General features: G+C 40.8%; 1 protein-coding gene across 1 annotated transcript in view; it reads left to right on the top strand.

Annotated features, from left to right (window-relative positions):
- The first annotated feature begins 391 nt into the window (after positions 1-391).
- SRBD1 (S1 RNA binding domain 1) overlaps positions 392-17,500 on the top strand; it is a 227,955-nt gene continuing 210,846 nt past the window's right edge. Inside the window, exons 1-4 of the mRNA XM_052648428.1 lie at positions 392-442; positions 2,846-2,925; positions 3,749-3,923; positions 16,126-16,506. Coding sequence (XP_052504388.1) covers positions 392-442; positions 2,846-2,925; positions 3,749-3,923; positions 16,126-16,506 — 687 coding nt within the window. The remainder of the gene's footprint in view (positions 443-2,845; positions 2,926-3,748; positions 3,924-16,125; positions 16,507-17,500) is intronic.

Raw genomic sequence — 17,500 nt, 5'->3', positions numbered from 1 at the left:
ATATTTAACATTCACGTTAGAAAGACTAAAACTTTCATTTTTCCATTGAAAATGACAATGCAATAAACAGAAACATAATTGAAAAAAATTTAAAAGAGGAGAGAAGAAAATAAAAACAAAGCGGAGTAAGAGTAGGAGAAATAAGAAAGGGAGGTGGGTTGGCCTTTCCAAACACCTCGGGCCCCACCTCCGACGGGTTCGGGTAAGCCGAGCCCCGCCCCCAGCCCTGAAAGGGGTCCCACCCCAGAGCTTCAGTGAGACCCTCGCTCTAGCCTCGCCTCCGTTCACCGTGGCTCCGCCCCATTCTGGGAGATGAGCGCCTAAGCGGCGAGTCCGGGGGGAGCCAGGCGGGACTTCCGGCGTTTGAAAAACTTCCGGCGGGAACCGGAAGATGTTGCCTAGCACACAGAATCACGGAGCTTCTGAGACGCCGGGCGGGAAGGTGAGCCGAACGTCCGCCTTCGCGGGCTTCCTGCGGGCTCGCTGGAGCCAGGTGCCCGGGCTCCGATATTTTTGGGACCATTAAAAAAGTTCTGAGCGATCACTAGGGGAATAACATCCGTTTTTAAAGTGAGGAGTTTCATTACATATTACTGCGGTATCCCATACCCTACCCCCTCGGAAAACCCATCCTAGCTGCTGCGTGTCACCTGGCGCGTCTTCTCAGTCAAATTTCAGCACTTAGTACATAAGCGCAGTTGTGGGAAAGCCAGGTAGACCTAGATGGTTTTCATACCTCAAATGAGCGGAGGTGGGGTAGGAAGCGCTCTTTTGACTCTCAGATCATGTCCCGGGCAGAACCTGCTGGATCCTCAGCTCTGTGCCTAGGGGCACACTGATCTGGTTAAGTTGTTTGTGGGAAGCTTAGTATCTTTAGCTTTTTATTCTTGGGCGGGTCAGGTTCACAAGGAAGTCTTTATACACTACTCCCTAGATGGTAGGAATCTGTCTGGCGGGTCTTTTGGGAGCACAGTGGGAGAAGGGGACTGGGAATCTCTGTATGATTCCCCTACCAACAGCTGTACTTAGTATCCCCTAGTTTAGAGACTCTGTTTTACCTTCTCCGGAGAAGAAACCTCCAGACTTTCCTGTGGCGTTTGTTACATTCATGAAGCAGAGTAGAACTTGTGGAGACATTCCTTTGCCTCAGACAGCATACACCCAGCTCTTACTTTACCCTTAGTTCTGAGGTATCAGATACTGTGTCCTGTGGTTTTTTTGGAGGATACTGCAGAGAAAATTCGGAAAAGGCAATGGCAACCCACTCCAGTACTCTTGCCTGGAGAATCCCAGGAACGGGGGAGCCTGGTGGGCTGCCGTCTATGGGGTCGCACAGAGTCGGACACGACTGAAGCGACTTAGCAGCAGGAGAGAAAATTGGTTTGGTTCTGAAATGCTCCCACTGCTGACTTGGGGGTTTAATTTTTACATAGTAAAATCTGCTAATCTTTTAGGCTTTTGGAATTTTGAGTCATGCCTAGAAAAAGCTTTATTCTCCCATCTCCACTCAAAGTTATGAAAATATTACTTTTTGTAGTACTGTAGTTTTTTTTTTTTTAATTTGGTACCTTTATGTCATCAGTGTGGAATGTATTTTTAGTTCATGGTGTGGAAGCAAGAATTAAACACTTGTTTTACTGCAGAAGATAGCTGGTTGTCGTAATACTACTTCTTGAATAATTCATTTCTGTCCTGGTTTGAAATGCCACCGTATCATACGCTGACTTCCTCTGTTTCTGTGTTGTGGTACAATACATTCAACACAGAAATCACAAGTTATCTATTCCGTTATGATCAGTATCAAGGAGCACTTATTTTAAGGAATGATGGCCTTGAGAAACATAAAATTCCAAAAAGGGGGTGAAGGAGAAGATGGAAGTATTTTCTGTCTACTTCCGTTTGTTCTGGTTCCCTCGGGGTGCTTTCCTGTCCAGTATTTCTGTACCCACTGTACTGAGTTGAGGGGTAGCTGCCAGGAGGATGTGTTCCCTTTTTTTGTGACAACCCCTTTGGTATTTCTGGGAGGTGTTCCTTCTCCCAGAAGAAATTAGAACAGAGGCATTATAATGTAGGCTTCGTTTAGGAACTTGTTGAAAGATTTACAAGCATGGTAGAGTCCAGTGTAGTTTTTAGGTTTGACATACGTTCTTTAGGTAGTAAAATTATCAGCTAAAGCAAAATTTGTGTATTGTATGACATCTCTGGCTGTTTGACTCTTTTTTTTTTTCCATTTAGAGCTGGGCCTTTGAATTTCGGAAATACTTTCTAGTGGCATTTGTGATTTATTATCCTACTTAAATATTGTGAAATTTTATAATAAGGGACTAGATTATCTTGTTTTGGGAACAACCTGGCTGCTTAGTCAATCAGCATCATGGAATTGACTGTCAGCTTTGTAGATCGGCATCAACTGTACTCTTAAGAAGATAAAGAAGAGGGAAGACATTTCTTGTCTTTGAGATACAGTTTAATAAAGGACTTTATTATTTGCTGACTGATAAGTTATCAAATAATACTTCGAGTATATGCAAGCCTATAATTCTGAAAAAAAAAAATTAAGAGTTCTCACCCTATAGGACTTTCATTTTTCCAAAGATGGCCCACACTCACCAGGCTTTTGAAGTTATTGGAAGGCTGTTAGCTGCCGTTATAATTGGCAGCCATAGAAGGGAAAACAAGTGTTCAGGCTTGTGAATGATTGTCATTTTTTTCCTCCTATGGCATTTTCTAGCAGAAGAGCTATTGGAGTGTTAGTTTTCAATGGCACATCATTTTGTAGACAAAATAAGCTATCAGTCATTCAGGGGATTTAAATCATGGTGATTTCATGTTATAGTTCTTCCAGATGTCATCATTGCCAAGAAGAGCAAAAGCAAAGGTCCAGACTGTGATATCCAAAGATGAATTCTCTTCCTTCTCTGAGTTGTAAGCATACTTGTTTTATATGGCGTGGGAGAATGATGTACATTTTAGGGATATGCATTCTGTCATTTACTAACTTAAGAAGTCATTGTTTTTGGAAGAAAGCTTTGTTTTTTCATTCATTCATGCAACAAATATCTATTGAACTCACTGTATTTATTGAACAGAGCTGTGTTCCAGGCTCTGTTTAGGTGTTGATGATATACTGTTGAACAAGGAGAAAGTGACCAACTAAGTATATAACATAATATTTGTACTAGAATATACGATCCATGGGAGTAGAGGAGTTTTTTATGTTTATTTAGAGCACAGTTTCTCAACTTTAGCACTATTGACCAGATAATTCTTTGATATAGGAACTGTCTTTGTAGGATCTTTAGCAGCATCCCTGGTCTCTACCCATTACTTGGTTATATTCCCCCTCCCCGACCTGAGTAGTAACAATCAAAAATGTCTTTAGATATTGTTTAAAAATGGAAAACCTCACCATGACTATGGTGTGACATGACCCATTTACTATTTACTACTTAAGGTAATAAATGATTTCCTATGTCTTGAGTATATGGTTGTGTATATTGGTTAGGTAAGAGGAAAATGAAGGGAGACCTGTGATTTATTTATTTATATTTATTTATTTATTTATTTATACCTGTGAGGGTATTTCTGGTCAAATTTCTTGGTTCAGTTCATAGTCTGAATTCACATCACTACATTTTATTTTAAACACCTACCTTCTTTTTTTTTTTCAAGAAGCATATGTCTCTTTTTCAGAAACCTTTAGCATTTGGCTTCCGTTTCCTGAAAATTTTTGTCGTTTTACTCCCAGATCATCTGCCTCTGAAGATGATAAGGAGGACAGTGCCTGGGAACCCCAAAAGAAAGTCCCCAGAAGCCGTAAGCTACCTGTTTCCAAGGTATCCAAACCAAAGAGAGTACCACGAGTGAAGAACACGCTGCAGATCAGCGATGGCTCAGAAGACATGGCTGTCAAGGAGGAGCTGGTAGGTACTTTAGCTGGATGGAGGGAACCCTGCAGTGTCTTTTTTTTTGGAGGGCAGACACATGTTTATTGCGGCTGAGCCCCCTGCAGTGTCTTCTTAATTAGTGATGCTACTTTCTCCTTATATGGACTAGGAAAAACCAGGTAAATGGCATAAACTGCGGAACAGTGGTGTCCTCTGCCGGGGGTCTTAATAGTATTTACCATCAGATCTATCACATTGGAGGAAGAAGAAAATTTATCACCTGGCACATATGTCTGTCTTGCCATAAGCAAACACTGTATCTGCACCAATATGGATTAAAAGACACCAACAACAATAAATTATAGGCTTTGTTGCAGTATCAAAAGAATTATGCATTTCTAAAAATCATTCCCTGTGGTATTTCTAAAAATAACAGCTTCCCTAGTTCATTTAAAACAATAACTCTTTTAATATGCAGTGAATGCCTGACTTCCCCAGGACTCATTTATTGTGGATAGAGGGAGAATTACATTGCACCTTGCTGTGCCCTTCTATCAGGCTTTTGAATTGATCTTTTCTCCTATCAGCCAGTACCTCTGTTTCTTCATCTTTACAGGCAAACTTTTCACTAACACACTTTTAGTGGGTAGGTGAGTAGGTTTTACCTATAGCTAAGAAAACCACAATCACAGAAAATTGACCAGTCTGATGACATGGACCACAGCCTTGTCTAACTCAATGAAACTATGAGCCATGCTGTGTAGGGCCACCCAAGACAGATGGGTCATGGTGGAGAGTTCTGACAAAACATGGTCCACTGGAGAAGGGAATGGCAAAGCGCTTCAGTATTCTTGCCTTGAGAACCCCATGAACAGTCTGAAAAGGCAAAAAGATAGGCCACTGAAAGATGAACTCCCTAGGTCAGTAGGTGCCCAGTATGCTACCGAGATTGATGGAGAACTAACTCCAGAAAGAATGAAGAGACAGAGCCGAAGCAAACACAACACCCAGTTGTGAATGTGACTGGTGATGGAAGTAAAGTCCCATGCTGTAAAGAGCAATATTGTATGGAAACCTGGAATGTCAGGTACATGCTACTGCTCCTGCTAAGTTGCTTCAGTAGTGTCTGATCTGTGCGACCCCATAGACGGCAGCCCACATGAATCAAGGCAAATTGGAAGAGGTCAAACAGGAGATGGCAAGAGTAATCATAGACATTTTAGGAATCAGCAAACTAAAATGGACTGGAATGGGTGAATTTAACTCAGATGACCATGATATCTACTACTGTGGGCAAGAATCCCTTAGAAGAAATGGAGTAGCCATCATGGTCAACAAAAGACTCCGAAATTCAGTACTTAGATACAGTCTCGAAAATGACAGAATGATCTCTGTTCATTTCTAAGGCAAACCATTCAGTGTCACAGTAATCCAAGTCTATGCCCCGACCAATAATGCTGAAGAAGCTAAAGTTGAACAGTTCTATGAAAACCTACAAGACCTTCGAGAACTAACACCCAAAAATGTCCTTTTTGCTATAGGGGACTGGAATGCAAAAGTAGGAAGTTGAGAAACACCTGCAGTAACAGGCAAATTTGGCTTTGGAGTACAGAATGAAGCAGGGCAGAGGCTAACAGTTTTGCCAAGAGAACGCACTGATCATGGCAAACACCCTCTTCCAACAACACAAGAGAAGACTTTACACATGGGCATCACCAGATGGTCAACACTGAAATCAGATTGATTATATTAGCAGCCAAAGATGGAGATGCTCTATACAGTCAGCAAAAACAAGACCGGGAGCTGACTGTGGCTCAGATCATGAACTCCTTATTGCCAAATTCAGACTTAAATTGAAGAAAGTAGGGAAAACCACTAGACCATTCAGGTCTGACCTAAATCAAATCCCTTACTACTATCCTTGGAAGAAAAGTTATGACCAACCTAGATAGTATACTCAAAAGCAGAGACATTACTTTGCCAACAAAGGTCCGTTTAGTCAAGGCTATGGTTTTTCCATATGGTTTTCCATATGGTTTCCAAACCATATGGTTTTGGTCATGTATGGATGTGAGAGATGAACTATGAGGAAAGCTGAGCGCCAAAGAATTGATGCTTTTGAACTGTGGTGTTGGAGAAGACTCTTGAGAGTCCCCTGGACTGCAAGAAGATCCAACAGTCCATTGTAAAGGAGATCAGCCCTGGGTGTTCTTTGGAAGGACTGATGCTAAAGCTGAAACTCCAGTACTTGGCCACCTCATGCAAAGAGTTGACTCATTGGAAAAGACTCTGATGCTGGGAGGGATTGAGGGCAGGAGGAGAAGGGGACGACCCAGGATGAGATGGCTGGATGGCATCACCGACTCGATGGACGTGAGTTTGAGTGAACTCCAGGAGATGGTGATGGACAGGGAGGCCTGGCATGCTGCAATTCATGGGTTCGCAAAAAATCAGACACGACTGAGCAACTGAACTGAACGACTATACAGTGGAAGTGATAAATAGATTCAAGGGATTAGATCTGATAGACAGAGTGCCTGAAGAAGTATGGACAGAGGTTTGTGACATTGTATAGGAGGCAGTGATCAAGACCATCCCCAAGAAAAAGAAATGGAAAAAGGCAAAATGGTTGTCTGACCAGGCCTTACAAACAGCCATGAAAAGAAGAGAAGTGAAAAGCAAAGGAGAAAAGGAAAGATATACCCATTTGAATACAGAATTTTAAAGAATATCAAAGAGAGATAAGAAAGCCTTCCTCATTGATCAATGCAAAGAAATAGAGGAAAACAATAGAATGGGAAAGACTAGAGATCACTTCAAGAAAATTAGAGATACCAAGGGAACTTTTCATGCAAAGATGGGCACAATAAAGGACAGAAATGGTATGGACCTAACAAAAGCAGAAGATATTAAGAAGAGATGGCAAGAATACACAGAAGAACTATACAAAAAAGATCTTCATGACCCAGATAATCACGATGGTGTGATCACTCACCTATAGCCAGACATCCTGGAATGCAAAGTCAAGTGGGCCTTAGGAAGCATCACTACGAACAAAGCTAGTGGAGGTGATGGAATTCCAGTTGAGATATTTCAAAACCTAAAAGATGATCCTGTGAAAGTGCTGCACTCAATATGCCAGCAAATTTGGAAAACTCAGCAGTGGCCACAACTGGAAAAGGTCAGTCTTCATTCCAATCCCAAAGAAAGGCAATGCCAAAGAATGCTCAAACTACTGCACAATTGCACTCATCTTACACAGTAGCAAAGTAATACTCAAAATTCTCCAAGCCAGGTGTCAATAGCACGTGAACTGTGAATTTCCAGATGTTCAAGCTGGTTTTAGAAAAGGCAGAGGAACCAGAGATCAAATTGCCAACATCTGTTGGATCATTGAAAAAGCAAGAGAGTTCCAGAAGAACATCTATTTCTACTTTGTTGACTATGCCAAAGCCTTTGACTGTGTGGATCACAATAAACTGGAAAATTATGAAAGAGATGGGAATACCAGACCACCTGACCTGCCTCCTGAGAAATCTGTATGCAGGTCAGGAAGCAACAGTTAGAACTGGACATGGAACAACAGACTGGTTCGAAATAGGAAAAGGAGTACGTCAAGGCTGTATATTGTCACCCTGCTTATTTAGCTTATATGCAGAGTACATCATGAGAAATGCTGGGCTGGAAGAAGCACAAGCTGGAATCAAGATTGCCGGGAGAAATATCAATAACCTCAGATATGCAGATTACACCACTCTTATGGCAGAAAGTGAAGAAGAACTAAAGAGCCTCTTGATGAAAGTGAAAGAGGAGAGTGAAAAAGTTGGCTTAAAACTCAGCATTCAGAAAATCAAGATCATGGCATCTGGTCACATCACTTCATGGCAAATAGATGGGGAAACAATGGAAACAGTGACAGACTTTATTGTTTTGGACTCCAAAATCACTGCAAATGGTGACTGCAGCCATGAAATGAAAAGACGCTTGCTCCTTGGAAGAAAAGTTATGACCAACCTAGACAGCTTATTAAAAAGCAGAGACATTACTTTGCCAACAAAGGTCTATCTTATCAAACCTTTGGTTTTTCCAGTAGTCATGTATGGATGTGAGAGTTGGACTATAAAGAAAGCTGCATGCCAAAGAATTGATGCTTTTGAACTGTGGTGTTGAAGACTCTTGAGAGTCCCTTGGACAGCAAGGAGATCCAACCAGTCCATCCTAAAGGAAATCAGTCCTAAATATTCATTGGAAGGACTGATGCTAAAGCTGAAACTAATACTTTGGCCCACCTGATATATTCATTGGAAGGACTGATGCTAAAGCTGAAACTAATATTTTGGCCCACCTGATATATTCATTGGAAGGACTGATGCTAAAGCTGAAACTAATACTTTGGCCACCTGATATGAAGATCTGACTCTTTTGAAAATGCCCTAATGCTGGGAAAGATTGAAGGCAGGAGGAGAAGGGTAAGACAGAGAATGAGATGGTTGGTTGGCATCACCGACTCAATAGACATGTGTTTGCATAAACTCCAGGTATTGGTTATGGACAGGGAGGCCTGGCGTGTTTCAGTCCATGGGGTCGCAAAGAGTTGGACCCAACTGAGCAACTGAACTGAGTTGAACTGAAGAAAGTATTGACTTGTTAGAAGAGTTTGGAGGTTTTTTATAAAGGGTGGCATAGCTACACTTAAAAGTAGCCTGGCCGTCTAATTAGGAAATATATCTTAGTTGCGTGGTTCTTTGTCTTGGGGTCACTAACCCGTTGAGAATTTGATTATAGCAATGAACTTTCTCTTCAGGAACACATGCACATGCCCATCCTCTAAGTTTTAAAGTTTAAGAGTGTACAACTTAAGAACGCTTGTCATGGCGACTTTTTGATCCTTTCCGTTATGCTTGATGTATGTATATTTTTTTTAAACGGAAAGAGAGAATTCAATGGGAAGCATCTCAAGGGATATTGAGTTAGTTTTCTAGCTCAGTCAAAACACATGGAGCATTTGAGAAGATTTCATTTCATTGGTTTTTCATCTTGCCTTGATGTAACCACCAATGAACAAAATAATTGAAAATCCTATTTTGGGTGGCGCTAGAATTGGTAGTGTCTTAATAATTTTAAAATCTGTTGCTAGCAAGCATCGTAGACAAAATCCATCATTATTCAGTCTCTTCCTTTTCATATTGCTATACTTTGCCAATCCACTGGCCATTCCTCTTCATTTGAAGAATTTAGCTCCAGCTTCATGTCTTCCTCTCTGCCATCTTCTGTAATTTTTCTCACTGCTTTCCCTCTCCACTTGATGAGCCTTCTAGTACCTTGTGTTCCCAGTTCTTTAACCTCCACACCTCCAGTGACTTTTTCTTCTCTGCCTTCACTCTCCGTCTCATGGTCTCAACCTGAATCTTGTCATGACCAGAAGCTGTGCTACCTCTGACATTTCTATTGTGTCTATCTCACTTTTGTACCATCAGCTCACCATTTCCTGTCTTACCACTCTACTTGCTCAGATGCCCTCACTGCCACAAGTTTGCTGTTTCTTCACAACTTCTTAGCAGTTCTCAGCCTAGGGAGCTTGGAAAAAATGCCAATGCCTAGACCCCCTTTTCCAAAGAATTCTGGAGGTGAGCTTGGTACCAGTGGTATTACTTTTTTAAAGCTCCTCATGTGATTGTTATCTATAGTCAGAGTTGAGATCCACTACCTAATCCTTTGACTCTAGAGCTCTGTCATTGTCCATCAGCCCCATTTTTTCCTACCTAATCTAGCCTAGATTACATAATCACTTTTTATTGAATAGTAAATAGTAAGACTATTTCAGTTCAGTTCAGTTCAGTTGCTCAGTTGTGTCCGACTCTTTGCAGTCCCATGAATCACAGCACGCCAGGCCTCCCTGTCCATCACCAATTCCCAGAGTTCACTCAAACTTGTGTCCATTGAGTCGATGATGCCTCCAGCCATCTCATCCTCTGTCGTCCCCTTCTCCTCCTGCCCCCAATCCCTCCCAGCATCAGAGTCTTTTCCGATGAGTCAACTCTTCGCATGAGGTGTGGAGTTTCAGCTTTAGCATCATTCCTTCCAAAGAACACCCAGGGCTGATCTCCTTTAGGATGGACTGGTTGGATCTCCTTGCAGTCCGAGGGATTCTCAAGAGTCTTCTCCAACACCACAGTTCAAAAGCATCAATTCTTTGGCACTCAGCTTTCTTCACAGTTCAACTCTCATATCCATACATGACCACTGGAAAAACCATAGCCTTGACTAGATGGACCTTTGTTGGCAAAGTAATGTCTCTGCTTTTGAATATGCTATCTAGATTGGTCATAACTTTCCTTCCAAGGAATAAGCATCTTTTAATTTCATGGCTGCAGTCACCATCTGCAGTGATTTTGGAGCCCAAAACAATAAAGTCTGACACTGTTCCCACTGTTTCCCCATCTATTTCCCATGAAGTGATGGGACCGGATGCCGTGATCTTCGTTTTCTGAATGTTGAGCTTTAAGTCAACTTTTTCACTCTCCTCTTTCACTTTTATCAAGAGACTTTATAGTTCCTCTTCACTTTCTGCCATAAGGGTGGTGTCATCTGCATATCTGAGGTTATTGCTGCTTCTCCCGGCAATCTTGATTCCAGCTTGCGCTTCTTCCAGCCCAGTGTTTCTCATGAGGTACTCTGCATACAAGTTAAATAATCAGGGTGACAATATACAGCCTTGACGTACTCCTTTTCCTATTTGGAACCAGTCTGTTGTTCCATGTCCAGTTCTAACTGTTGCTTCCTGACCTGCATAGAAGTTTCTCAAGAGGCAGGTCAGGTGGTCTGGTATTCCCATCTCCTTCAGAATTTTCCACAGTTTATTGTGATCCACACAGTCAAAGGCTTTGGCATAGTCAATAAAGCAGAAATAGATATTTTTCTGGAACTCTCTTGCCGTTTCCATGATCCAGAGGATATTGGCAATTTGATCTCTGGTTTCTTTGCCTTTTCTAAAACCAGCTTAAACATGTGGAATTTCATGGTTCACGTATTGCTGAAGCCTGACTTGGAGAATTTTAAGCATTACTTTACTAGCGTGTGAGGTGAGTGCAACTGTGTGGTAGTTTGAGCATTCTTTGGCATTGCCTTTCTTTGGGATTGGAATGAAACCTGACCTTTTCCAGTCCTTCTTTTATTTGATCCTACGTGGCTGACTTAAACTGAGGCACTAGGTGAGCCATAGCTTCTGCCTGCACTGAGCAGAAAACATCTTCACCGATGACTTGATTTGTTTTACATTAGATTCATAACCGATTTGTTCTACAGTAGATTCATAACCTCAGACCCTTGATTTGCATCAGAAATACCTGGTAGACTTACCGTTTTTTTCCACCAAGTTTGATTTTCAACTTTTTTCTCTTAAACTTCCTTTGTTCCTTTCCCTTCTCTCACTCAGCTGATGCCATTGCCTTTTATTTATTTGAGAATATATGATGTTTCTCGTTTTCCCATGACCAAGCTGAGACCAATTAAATAATAATGACCAGTTAAATAATGATCTGCTCATATTTGTTTTCACCTTCTATCCTGTTGCCACGGAGTAAGTGTCATTCCTCGTACCAAGGATGGGTTTGCCTCTTGGGCTTATGATCTCATCCTCTCTCGTGTAGGGTCTCTGTTCCCTCTGTTATCGCCTTTCTTTTCTCTTGTCAGCTTTTCTTCCTCAATTGTTTCTGAGTATAAAAATGCTCTTTTACATCTAGTTTTAAAGAAGCCTTCCCTTGACTCCATATCCCTTTCCAGTTAGCTATCAAGCTCACACAGTACAAGATAAGGCTGTCAAGGCCAAGGCCTACTGACTGATTCAACTGGTAAAGATAATGAATCACTTTTTTGATTTAGACAGTTTACAACTTTCAGAGACAGTATAAAGAAGGATGGTCAGATTCTTCCTGGAGTTTTTGGTTTACCTCATAGGCTACCTAATTAGCATTTGAAGTGTTATGAGTGATTTAAAAACCTATGAAGGCAAAAGAAAATGTACTATGATTATTCAGTCTGTCAAAGATTCAGGTTAAATATAAGGAGAAAAAATATTTTCATGGCTTGTTAAGTTTGAGTATGTCACTGGGGAAGGCTGTAGAGTCTTAGAAGCTTTAAAAATGGAGCAAGATTGCCATATGGTTTTGATCTGTATTTTGATCTAAACATGCTTAGATTCACCTTTTCTCAAAATTTTTGGTTGTTGGACTTCTTTACACTCTTAGAACTTACTAAGGACCCTAAGGGACTTTTGCTTATGTGGTTTATATCTGTAAATATATACCATATTAGAAATTAAAAATGAGAAAATAATTGATTAAAAATATTATTAAACCTATTTCATGTTAATGCAAATAACATGTTTTAATGAAAAATAGGTATATATTTTCAAAACAACCAAAAATTAATGGAAAAAATGATGTTGTTTTACATTTTTGCAATTATCTTTAATGTCTGACATATAGAAGATAGAAGATAATTTAAATAAAAAAGAAATCCCAGCCTCTACACAGGTTATGTATTTGGAAAAGTAATATGATGTTGATGTTGTAATAGCTTTTTTAGATAATTGTGGATATTTGATACTATATCCAAACTCAGTAAGTGGTACTTTCTAAAAGGTTTCTTTGTGGAATCTGTAACGACACTATATTCTGTTACATTAAAATCTGTTGGTCTGTGTTATTCGAATGGATCTTTTACCCATGCATGAACTTGTAACATGTGTTGGTCATTAGACAAATGATGAGGCTTCCCTGGTGGCTCAGTGGTAAAGAATCAGCCTGCCAGTGCAGGAGATGCGGGTTCAGTGCCTGCATTGGGAAGATCCTGTGGAGAAGGAAATAGCAACCCACTCCAGCATTTTTGCCTGGGAAATCCCATGGACAGAGGAGCCTGGCAGGCTACAGTCCACGGGGTCACAAAGAGTTGGATATGACTTAGCAACTAAACAACATTTGGAAAATACTGGTTCACAGATTTACTGTGAGACAACCGCTGCACATCAGTATGCATTGGCCTGCAGCAGTTCTTTATGTGAACATTTGTGCTTTACGTACATTTCAGTACAGAGCATAAATACGAAAAAGGTGTGTTTTCAGGGACTGAAAATTTAAAAATTAATAACTTATACTGATTCATTCTTAAGTGAAAGTGACAGTTGTTTTATTGCAAGTGTGTGACGGTGAAGGGAACAGTGATTATTAGTATGGCTTGGTGCACTGTCTTGGTTTTTGCTACCATTGCTCTTATGCGATTAGTGAAATGTCAAGTGCCTTGACATTATTATGAAAATAGTTGTGAACCTGCAGATCTCTTGAAAGGGTCTTGTGTCTGTGAGCAACACTGATAAACATTAGATAAAATTTACTTGAAGACTCCAGTACTTGAAGATACCGTTTTTCTCTTATTTTGAACTTCCCAGCTTTAAGTCATTTTACTTTTTCTTTATTTCTTCAGTTACTTCCTTTTCTCTCTCCTGGTAATTGGTTTGGGTGTAGTAGCCATGATAATGATGGTGGTATCAGCAGATATTTGATTACTTATCTTTAGCCAGGCAACATGCTCAACAGTCCACTTGTATAATCTTACTTATTCTTCACAACCTGTTGTCAGATGCTGTAATTATCTTGGTTTTATAGACAAGAAAGCCAAGGCAAGAGATGTTAAGTGACTTGCTCGTGGACCACAGATAATAAGTCATAGAACTGGGTTTCTAAGTCAGGAACATGAATTTTTTCAGCATTTCAGGAACCATTCTATCTCGGGTGTTTTTATACCAGCCATGGTCATAAGAGTGTATAAGACCAGTGAAAGTCGCTCAGTCGTTGCGACCCCATTGACTATACAGTCCATGGAATTCTCCAAGCCAGAATACTGGAGTGGGTAGCCTTTCCTTCTCCAGGGGATCTTCCCAACCCAGGGATCAAACCCAGGTCTCCCGCATTACAGGTAGATTCTTTACCAGCTGAGCCATAAAGGAAGCCCAAGAATACTGGAGTGGGTAGCCTATCCCTTCGGCAGTGGATCTTCCCAACCCAGGAATCGAACCAGGGTCTCCTTCATTGCAGGTGGATTCTTTACCAACTGAGCTGTCAGGGAAGCCTGCATAAGACCAGAGTGATGGTTTAATAATGCATAGTTTTGATATAACCATCACAAGGAGTTAAGTTCCTGTGACTAGCACTGTCTCTCATCGGAGCGCTCTCATCTCATTGAAGTAAATAGAGAAGGTAGAGATGGAAGTGAAGTAAGAGATGAAGTTAGAGATGAAGTAGAGATGAAGTAAGTAGAGATGAAGTAAGTAGAGATGAAGTAAGTAGAGAAATAATCAGAAATTTACTTGATGAGCATGGGCTCAGATTAGGAGAATTAGATAAATTTTGGGGGTTTATTGAATACCTAATGTGGTCAAGGTACTCTGCTTGTCACACTAGTTTTAACTGCATAAATCTAAGGTAGTCTGATTTATCTATCTCACAAGACACCAGTCTTACCATTGGAATCAAATTATTCAAAATCTGTTTTCTGACTTTTTCTCTTCTTTGTGCATTACTTAGAATGCTGATCAGGAGAAGGGAATGGCACCCCACTCCAGTACTCCTGCCTGGAAAATCCCATGGACGGAGGAGCCTGGTAGGCTGTAGTCCATGGGGTCGCTGAGAGTCAGACACGACTGAGCGACTTCACTTTGACTTTTCACTTTCATGCATTGGAGAAGGAAATGGCAACCCACTCCAGTGTTCTTGCCTGGAGAATCCCAGGGACGGGGGAGCCTGGTGGGCTGCCGTCTATGGGGTCACACAGTCGGACATGACTGAAGTGACTTAGCACAGCAGTAGAATGCTGATCATATTTGCCTTTTACAGATCTCCTTTTTCTGTTCTTCTGGACCTGAGAACTCTTGTATGATTTACATATTCCTTCTTTAGCTATGTCAATTTGATCAGGTTATTATCAGCTTTTATGGACTTCGGGGGAAATTCTATTTTTGTACCTCTATTCTTATCCATTTTGTTCCAATTACAAATGCAATACTGAGAGGGTTATTTAATGTATATAATTTCCAGGTTAGGTGGTGATGGGTGGGCATTAGGATGAGGGTGTGGTTTGTAGTTTCTAGTATTTTCAGTAGTCAGTAATGCTGGGAAAAAATATCTGCTAGGAGAGGAAAGTGAATGTTTACTGACATTTAATTGGGAGTTCTTCTGTTTGAGTTTGTGCCATCTGCTTCACTCAGGTAACTGAAAACAGGCTAGCTTGTGAAATTGAAAATTCCATGGGGCAAGGTCTGTATTTTATTTCCCACTCTAGTGTCAAAACAAGTGCCAAATGTCCTTGCTTCGCTCCTGAGCTGTCACCCGGCAGGTGGGTGGTCCAGAGAATAACCCCTGGACACCTGTGTGTACTGCACTGCAGGCTCCTACGAAGAAAAAATGCCTGGTACTGCCATGCTGTCCTGCCATGTTTTCTTTCAGCAAAACGGGTAGCAGGTGTAGCCTGTTGAGTTTTATTAGCCTGTGTAACTCTTCTCTCGTAAAGGGTTGACTTTTGATTGCAGATGTTAAATCTTGTTTTTTCTGCCAGGTGTATACCTTTCCTTTACTCATTAAAAAAAAAAAAAAAACCTTTTATTTCTAGATAATTGTAATTTCACATGCAGTTGTAAAAAATAATACAGAAAGATATCATGTACCCTTTATCCAATTTCCTCCTATAGTAACATCTTGAAAAACTATAGTTTAAATATCACAACCAAGATATTCACATTGATAAAATCCCAGTGATCTTACTTAGATTTCTCCGGTTTTATTTGTATTCATTTGTATGCATGTATGTGTATATGTGGGTTTAGTTCTATGCAGTATTACCCTATGTGTAGGTCTCTATATCCACCCCACAGAACAATTCCATCACCACAAGGATCCCTAGGATTAACCTTTTATAGCCACACCCACCTCTCCCCCAACTTCCACCCCCAACTCTGACCACCCCCAAGTAACCATTAATTTTTTCCAGGAATATTCTATAAATACAGCTGTACAGTATGTAACTTTTTGAGATTGTCTTTTTCTTTCCACTTAACAGTTTCCTTGAGATTCTTTCAAATTACTGTCTATGTGAATAATTTGTGCCTTTTCATTGCTAACTAATATTCCAGGGCCATTGATTTTTTTCAATCTTCTAATTCTCATCTGTTCTCTTTGTGGTTTGCTAGAATAACTCTATCGCTATTGCCGATGTTGATTTAGAAGACAAAAACAAATTGGAGACTGGGCAGACTCTGAAAACAGCAAAGACAAAACGGAAAAATTCAGCTCAGTCACCTTCAGCTCGGAGGACTAAAAAGCTGAAAACTGATGAAGAAGGCAACAAAGCCAGCAGCTTAGAGAGCAGAAATAATAGCACAGAGATGCCGTCCACTAGCACCACGTGGGAAGGTGGGTGCAAGGAGGAGGAGAACAAAGACGACTTCACATGTGGTCAGTCTCCTTTGAAGAAAGTGAAGACTGAAACGTGTCCTCATGGGCAGCCTGTCAGGCTTCCGGCAGATACCAGTAATATTGAGGAGGTGGAAATGAATTGGGACATAGTACAGGTATGCACAGCCTTATTCTGTCACTTCAGTTTGATTCTCTTTGACTGAGGGGAGACCTGGGAGTTTTCAGTTCCCTTGTCACTTTTGCCAGTGGTTCCTGTAGGCTTTGGCTCTTGGGTACGTTGTTCGGTATTATAGCTTAGTGTCATTAATTCTTCAGTTAAAAGCTGTGACCTCAGGAAAGTAGATTTCTTTCCATGGTGTTCTAGTGAACATGAACATGTATTCTGTAGACAGATCACCTCAACAGATTGGGCCCTCCTAAGTTCCTTGGTAAGTTTTTGCTTTGTACTTGGACTGTAATGCCCCATAAAAGCAGTGCAAGTGATTAAGTCATTGGATATTAGTACATCTATTTAGCTCTTAGTGTAATGTTGTAATATACTATGAACCAGGCCTAGTAACTTCTTAAAGGAAATTTCTATCCAAATTCCAACTTGGGCTCCCATAATTATATTTCTTACTATAGGAGAAATCATATTTCTTCCAGTTTCTTTGACTAGCTTTGAGGATGGTAGAGAAGACCTGAGGAGTGACTCATTAAACAGTGATTCCCAATGTTTTGTCCACCCCCACACACTCTCTGAACATTTCAGACTTAATCATAGCAGTACCCCCTCAGGGTGGATGGGGATCGCCTCCCTCCTTATTGTCTGACGCATGGTGATTCTGACGAGTGCTCCTTCCTCTGCTGGGAGAAAACTGCTCTAGAGTCCAGTGCCTCTGCTGGGAAATACCACTTCTCAGTCTGTAATTGTCTGTGTGTTACCTTTCTCTTTAGAGGAACTTCTTTTTACCCATGCTGCCTTTTCTATTACCTACTAGTTGAACATTGCCAGTAACTTTTAATTATGATTTTTCTTCTCTCTGACTCATTAAGGAATAGAATGTTGCCTCATAGCTTTCTTCTCATCCCTGAACAGTCCAAAATTGAAAAACAGCATAATTAGGCTCCTTTCTATGCCTTCGTTTTCTTTTTTTCACTTAGACCTAC

Source organism: Budorcas taxicolor, chromosome 11 (genome assembly GCF_023091745.1).
Source record: "Budorcas taxicolor isolate Tak-1 chromosome 11, Takin1.1, whole genome shotgun sequence".
NCBI lineage: Eukaryota > Metazoa > Chordata > Mammalia > Artiodactyla > Bovidae > Budorcas > Budorcas taxicolor.
Note: the sequence above shows the minus strand (reverse complement) of the source record. Positions and strands in the feature narration are given on the sequence as shown.